The sequence below is a fragment of the Phaethon lepturus genome, unplaced genomic scaffold (assembly GCF_000687285.1).
Source record: "Phaethon lepturus isolate BGI_N335 unplaced genomic scaffold, ASM68728v1 scaffold4631, whole genome shotgun sequence".
Taxonomy (NCBI): Eukaryota; Metazoa; Chordata; class Aves; order Phaethontiformes; family Phaethontidae; genus Phaethon; species Phaethon lepturus.
In genome coordinates, this window is record NW_010515387.1 from 71,841 (window position 1) to 80,093 (window position 8,253).

At 37.2% G+C, this 8,253-nt stretch overlaps 1 protein-coding gene across 1 annotated transcript; it reads right to left on the reverse strand.

Moving 5' to 3' along the window:
- Positions 1–1,846: 1,846 nt before the first annotated feature.
- Positions 1,847–7,175, reverse strand: LOC104627472 (chromosome unknown open reading frame, human C2orf47; the record flags this gene model as incomplete). The annotated part of the gene is made up of 4 exons (XM_010295751.1): positions 1,847–2,282; positions 4,086–4,236; positions 5,218–5,344; positions 7,104–7,175. Coding segments are annotated over 4 exons (429 nt in total), but the record flags the coding sequence as incomplete, so codon positions are not given.
- Positions 7,176–8,253: the final 1,078 nt, after the last annotated feature.

The window sequence follows — 8,253 nt, forward strand, 5'->3', positions numbered from 1 at the left end:
GTGTTTGGTTTGTGGGGTGTTTTTGCAGGGGGTTGGTGGGTGGTTTTTCATGAAGCCACTATTAGGCTGTAAATCCAGTTTAATTACATCATTCTATTCACTGTGTAAGCAAACCACTTTCCAGTACAGTATGCTTAGTAATTTATGTGCCTTTCTGATTTATTTGTGGTGCAGTAAGGACATGAGTAATTCTGCATCTGATGGAGATTTTAGTCTCCAGGATAATTTTTAAAATGAAGATTAGAGGGAAAGAAGCCCAAACATCCAACAGCCATCTCCCCCCAACCTACAAGAGTTAAACATAAACATAATTTTGAAAGAATAAAATAGCACATGTAAATTTCCAATGACATCTCTTTTTTTCAGCAAAACTATGTTACGAATTTGGAGCATGTTCATATCAAGTCACAATTTTATAGTGAACAAAACAATTTTTTCCATTATTAGTCATACAGAAGGGTCTACTTGGCCTTTGCTTCCAAAAACGGAGCACACACTAATAAAAAGGCAATTCCCCATCAGTCATGACAGAGGCTCCTGTTTTGATACACCAAATAAAAAAAAAAAGATACTAATAAAGTAACCCAAATTAAAAATTAAGATATACTAGCATTTCTACATAGACCTCTGTTACTTTAACGTGAAAGAAGACACTCCTGAGTACAAACATGGCTTCACTAGTTTTTGTCATCTTTTACTCCATAATGACTTTTTAAAAGAAGCACATCTGCACACTTCACTAGTGTTCTGCTTGTTTCTCCTGTTACAATGTTAAATATGGCTGATTGCAGCTTCTTGCAGCACATCATTCCGTGGCCAAACTGGACATGCACCACTTAGCATCACTCCAGCAAATGGCCCACAGGATAATGAACATTTTTCACTTCACCTCAAACTTTTCCAGCCTGACTGCATACAAAATAGCTATATATAATTTTAAATACCTAATTTTGTTTCTCCCCTAAAGAAAGATGCCTCTCTCTCATCACTGAACTTTGTCCAGAGGACAAATCACAAATTCTCCATTATAAGGCCAGGATGCTGCTGCTAAGGCAAAGCAAAATACCATAATTATTTTTCCAAGATTTGACATAAAAACTTGTTGATAAGCTTTAAACATTCTTCTCATTAAATCACTGCATCAAAAGTGCTGAACTACAGAAAAACTCATTTATACTTTTCCGTCACACCGACTGTGAATCACAGTAATTATATTTATTTTACACTTTCAAAACACTGCACATGTCCACAACATGCCTGGGTAGAAAGTTAGCTTTATCTTTAAAGTTGAGATAGGGGATTTAAAAAAAACTGTTATGATGATCTCCTGTTGATGTGCATATAAAAATCTCAAACTACTTACACCAGGGATCTCGTGTTCCAGAAACTGAGATAATCTAAGAACTGGAAAATTGGTAAGTTGCGACATCTAATTTTAATGATTTTCTCATTTCTTCAACAAGCATTTCAGAGTACTTCATTTACTTTCACTGTTAGGTTCTCTTTTAAATTTATGTTTTCAACTGATTTTTCTTTCATAAACTTCTAAACTTGGAATGGCCTGTATGTTACTGAATTGAAAGGAATGTTGTTTTTATACATATGTATCTTTGATCCATTTCCCAGTGCAATGCTAAAACTTCTTCTTACTCCAGTCCTGTAGCAAATATTGATAATGGCTCTAACTTTTTAAATCTCAAATATATTCAAAAGCAAGATTACCTCAAAATGAACTGCTGAGGCTAGACAATCTAAAGAAGTCCATCTACCTCTATTTCATCTTGCATATTATGCAGTTATATATTGTACAGTCCCTAGGGAAAAAAGAAACATATGAAAATAACTCAGAAGGGCCGCCAGCCATGAAAGTGTTGTTTATCTTCAAGTAGTACCATTTTTTCCTCCGAACATAAGAAGTCGACATACCCGTAATGCTGGCCTGCATGAAACTGTACTGTCTAAATGCCTTGGAAAAGCATTAGTACTAATTAAACTTGTACTAGCCTGTTCCAGGGAAAAGGCTTTATTGTAATGCTGCAGCATAGTGTAAGTTTCAGAAACAATTCTGGGAAATCAAACATACAAAATTCATCCCTCTTTTGGAGGAGAAGGCAGGAAGGGGAAAAAAAAGAGACCAAAAAAAGCCTGATATTTGTTACATCAGAACATTTACAATGGTACATAAAAAGACTGGAAAAGGCATTTATTCTAATAGCCTTGGATGTTCAATCCGTGTAATTGTCCAGTCAGGTTTTGCTCCTTCTGTAAATTCCCTTTGGAACCTGGAAAAGGAAAGACAGTAAGTGAAGAGTTAAAATTTACTTAATCTTTAAAGAGCTACTAACACCAACAAGAAATCATGAAGTAATATTTTACTTCAAAGTTATTCCTGTAAAAGCTCCTTTGACTCTGATGATTATGCCCCAGAATGGAAGATCAAAATTAATTCCATAGCAAGAAACAAAGTGCACTGACTTGAGAGTGTTTTGGTTCAGATCCCACAGACAGGATCAAGCAGCAACAGCATATAAAGACAGCACTCAAGTTTTCACAGCAGTAACTATGAATACAGCTTTGTGACAGATCTTAATCTCTAAATAAAGGGTTTGATTTAATAAGATGGCAACTGCATTGTAATGGGAAATCACGTGCTATGCATTCTACCTGAAAATACTCATTTTTACTGGACTATACTTTAAAAAGTAATATATTTTCAGAAATGCACCAAAGATCAAGCTAACAATAGTACCGAACCTCCCTGAAAGAAAATTCCACAGCTGTTGAATAGAAAAATGAAAACGCCCACCCCTATTTTCAAAGAATCTTCCTCTTTCTTTTGTAGTCATTAACGCCTTCCTCCCTGAGCATGTCAGTTTTGACTGCTTGTCATCTAAAGATAAGTCTGAGCTTCAGGATGAATATTCACACTCTAAAGTAACCTGCATATAGTGGACAAGAGCAGTATGACCTCGTTGCTTTGAACTTACACGCAAATCCACTCCTGGAAACTGTATTCTCCAGACACCCAAATACTTAACACTCAGCTTCCAAGGCCTGCTAGTATCTTTGCTCATTTGAGTTTACGTTAGTACTGTAAACAGCAGAAGGAACGCATACTTGCAAGATCTCCCTGCTGGGGATTAGGAACAGGTATTTAGAACTTTAAGGGGAGGCTCTCTAGGTTAATGGAGTCTCAGAAGCCTCTGACTCACCATCCAAGCAAAAGCATCAGTGTCCTCAAAGCTTTTCCTTTGCCTCAGAGCTCCTGATCATCTAGTCCCCATTATCTCTCCATTTCAAATGTGGGTGTAGAAATCATTGATTATATGGCATTTCCTCACAAAAATCCACACTTTTTCCTAACATCTGAGAATGTTTTCAGTACATTTTGCCAACCGTGCAGATATTTCTGTACTGCTCTGGGATTGGTACACTAATACAGACATTATTTACAAGCATTTCTATGAAAATCCATCAACCTAATATGTGCTTTCAGGGTTTGGGTCAGAGTGGCATGATTTGTCTGAACACCAGGTCATGCTTGCTTTGTTCTGCCTTTCCGCAGAAAGCATTTGGCTAAATGTCCTCTCTCGTGAGCTACTTTTTCAGCTAACTGCAGCTCTGATTTTTGTGTGGGAAATGACAAATCAACAGCACCACGGTTGACTGGTTGGCTTGACTGCACTGCTGTTAGCTGTGCTACAAGAAATGGGTATTTCTTGGACAAGGACTGATACTGGTCTATTTCCTGAATGCTGCAGCAGTACAGGAAAGGATCAGAAACCTCATTCAATGCTCCAACTATTGCTCTTCCTGAGAGAGAAAGAGTTCTCACTAATCTCGGCTCAGAAACAAGGTAATAACATAATGACTTTAAGGGGTATTTAATAAAATAAAATTAAAAAAACCAAAAAACACTCCCCCCCCACCAACTGGAAAGGTGGATGAGAACTAACTTAGATTAGAATCAAGGTAAATTAAAACATACCAAGTTCTGCAGTGGCAGAGTGTGAATGCTTTCAGTTCCCAAACTGCTTTCCACACAGCTAGCTGATGTACATGGAGAAAAGGACAAGTAAACTTACTCGTAGTTTGCTGTTAAAAGATGCCTTTTTTCTTTTGTGCTTTCATCTCCAAACACAACCTGGAAAACTTTGGTTTCACCTGGTACTTCATCAGGTAGGTCAGCACCATTCAGATACCAGAAACGCATCAGGATACTAACAAACTTTCTTCCTGTTGGAAATAAAACAAAGCATAAGGTAGACCTCATTTTTCTCATTGGTCAAATACTCCTATTTGCTATCCAGTATATATTCTAATGAGACACTGGAAGGGCAGCTGACTTCAGCCATAAAGAATGCATGATAAAATAATGAACCATAAAGCTATTTAAAGCCATATTCATGCTGTTCAGCAACAATAAAAATACACTCTGTAGAAAGGTATGTATTTTATCATGAATGTTGTGTGACATTGTGCATAATCAAACCGTATGAAAAGCTGGCTACACCAAGGTCCAAAGCCAACTAGTGATACTACAAAAGTATATAGAGTAGTTGAAACTCAGGAGTAAATTAAGAAAAAAAAAAAAATCCCTATCCCCCAAAACAAGTAAGAAGCTCACTGAGTCTGACAATTTGAAATGCTCATTGGAAGACCCATAGTTAGATTATAAACCATCTCAGCTGTCTGATAGTGAACTGAGCACAGTAACGCTGGTATTCCACCAAAAGAAAAATTTGTTTGAGCTCATCACTAGCTTAAAAAAAAATATTAAAAAAAATCAGGAACAAAGTATGTTCAATGAAAGCAGAATACAAGTGAAGACAGCAAGATCTACTTCATTATCCAGCCTTCTTGCAAGATACATTTTCACTGCTGAAGCAACAGCTTTCTGCATATAGCAGAACAGTTGTTTTTGAGTGGTTTTGAGATTGCTAAGGACTAATAATGTAAAAATCTCAAATTACAAAAGAAAAGGAATAAGCAAGACCTAAACAGAAGTCAAAACAGTACCATGACTTATTAACAATAATCCCTCACATTCTGGTTTAAAAGGAAATCGGGTAATTATAGATAGATGAACTACAAACAGAAGAACAAGGAATGAGAAACAGTACTCAAAAACACATCTGTAAGGAGAATGCCTGCTTTGTAGCAAAACCAGGAAATAAGACTGCCCATTGCTGAAATGTTTTAGAATTCTAAACATACCATCATCATCATAGTAAATACGAACATCTCCTTCTGTTGTGTACATGATTGCATCAATGTCAGCTGCTAAAGCATCCCTGTGGTTGTCAGGGAGCAAAGAAATCTTTTCCTTCAGCACCTGAAGTACCTAAATTCAGAAAAACTGTCACTTAGTTTTTCATAAGGAAATTGAAGAAACAATCTTTTCTACTACAGTTAATAAAATGAGCTATATTGCTAAAACATTTGTATAACATATATAACAGCGGAAGTGGAAATGCACTGGGAAGTTTGGGCACTCCCAAACCCTAATTCAGTGATATTGAAGAAGATCCATTTAATGCTCAAACCAAAAAATCCAAAGTATTTTAAAAAATGTTTAGAAAAGGCACTGTCAAAGCAGAAGTTGCAAAGCAAGGCACATAAGCCCACAAAATACCAGTTAAGCTTGCTTCCACAATCATACTTACACTCTGCCTTCTCTCTACATGTAGATTTCTTGGCCTTTGATTCAATTATTTCTTAGTTTCTTTCACAAATGTCCTCGAAAATCAGTTCTGTTACCACTAAGTTTATCTTTGCTATTTTGTGATCCACGTTTCCATTAGAAAAAGTTTATACACAATCAGAAAAGACTGAAAAATCATTGCTCTGGGACTTAAGTTCCATATCACATTCACATCCGTAGTATTTGAGTGTCCTAAGACCTATACAACTGTGTTAAGTAGAAAAAGGGTGTGGTGCACGAACTGAACAGAGGCATCACCTCAGACACCACATGAGAAAGACACGTCACAAGGAAAGATGAAGTTGTGCAGCACTTTTTTTTTAACTCATACTCAGTTTTTAGCCTAACTTGAATTGCCAATATTTGAATAACAAACAAATCCAGAGGTCGCATGGAAGCAAGAGGAGCTCTTCAGTAGAAGATACTGGTTTCTAGTGCATTGCAGGTATAAAATTCACTGGCCAATGCAACAACAAAGTAGTGTGGTATCACAGCCTCAGCCACTGCACACTCTGGTTACATGAGGTCTCTGGATCAATGTTACCCTGATCACCTGAAGAATTTAAGATGAGCAGAGGAAGAGGAGATGCTCTTTCAAAACAACTATAAGAAACAAACTCACTTTTTATTGCTATCTCTGCTCAGAGAGAGGAGGCAAGATTGTCCAGTGGGGATGCACTAGAACAGCACCAAAATTTTTGCTGCAAAGGCATGGGTTGCAATAGGGCAGGCCAAGCTGACATCCCGTAACAAGGCAGACATAGACCTGGAGTATGTCCTCCACTTGACTCTGATGCATCTGCTACCTCCGTCCCCTGGGAAGGCCAAGACAACTTCAGCAATTAAAAATTCATAAAAACACAGAACACACAGCACCGATGTTTAACCAGCCAGGTCACTCATATCCCTGAAACCATGACACAAGACTGAGGCCTTCCAGCTGAAACCAGTAATTGGCTGTATGATCTGCCTGGAGCCGGAACGCATTAGTGCAGCAGGGATGAGCACAAACTAGTTCCCTTCTTCAGCTGAATTCTGGCGCGCACACCAAAGCTTCATCTATCTGCCTACACCATCAGAGGTACGCAATTCCACCTGCCATCCAGAACCCACTGCCTTTCCATTCTTTTTGGTACGCCAGCAATCTTTCTGGCAATTGGTCTTTATGCCCAATCATAAGAACATTAAATTTTTTTCTATACAGTAACTTTAAACTATGTTTCATGCCTTGAAATTAAACCTAAAAAAGGTGCAGGACATACAATTGCCCTTTTAATGTCATGCTGTTTTTCCCAAATTAAACCAAGCTGGCAGTATTTGTAGATATTGGCAGGCTGAATGCATGTTACTTCATAATGGAAAATCAGTTGCCAGAATAAGACACGGAAAGCATTTTTACCTCTGCTGATACAAGTTCATCCAGTAGTTCAAGTTTATGCTGAGACAGCAGCTTTGAAACAACAGAAAAGGCCTACGCACACAAAAAAAGGATAAATACATGAACAAATAAGTTAGCCTATTTTTCAGAAAAATCCATCGTTATGCAACAAGCTACCCAATTATTCCATGATTTAAGATTTTGATGTTTGCAGAGTATATCACCATTGAAATAGAAGCCCTCCAGCATTAAAAAAGTGATTACATGAATGGATAAAAACAAAGTTTCTTTTCAGTCTGTCATTTAAAGCATCAAACATTTTAATAACAGGCAAGTGAATGTATGGCTTACTAAAAAAAAGCATTATCTATATGATTTGGTTTTACTCTCTTTTTGATAATTCAAACAGCCTGTGTCTTTCCATGTAAATATTTTGTTCTCTTGCCCCTTTTTGCACCCCACCTCCTGGTTTCAGTCAAAACAGAAGCTCCAGTTTATAGCAAATATCTTTATAAGGTTTATAAGAAATATCTTTATAAATCTGGTTTAGTCTCTAAACTTCAGGAAACTCAATTCCCCTTTTCCCCTCAAGTTTGCAGGTAAAATTACATATAATGCAATAATGCCTCTGCATATTCAAATAATGTACTGGTGAAATACTGATAAGAGTGTTTAAGGCTCAACAGTAAATACAAACAAACAAAAAAAACCCAAGGTGAGGTAAAACAGGTGGTTCTGCATGCACAGCAACGAATTCAATGTCGAGGTTTTTTTGTCTCTCTTGAATTGACCTTAAGCATTTTAATGTTCTGCCTGCTACCACTTGGTGTGTTGTTTTTTGTTTGCTTTTTTTTTTAATTAAATACAATTTAATAGCAGGTAACTCTAATTTTTATATTATTAGCTTTGAGATCACTACCTCTTTGACACATTCTGTTAACAAAGCTTATTGGATTCACAAATCTGGAGAAACAAACATATGTACCAGTTCTATGCCTGCCTAAGCTTCGTCATTTTAGGAAAACCAGCTAAAACAAGACACCTTTTCCCTTAAGGTCTCTAAAACATCCACAAGTGCTTCTCTTCATACAGCTTTGGGGGGTGGCTAACACACTTTAATCCTGGAACCTGTGAGAGGAAAACTAGAGAAGCCTGCAGAAAAGCGCCGGCG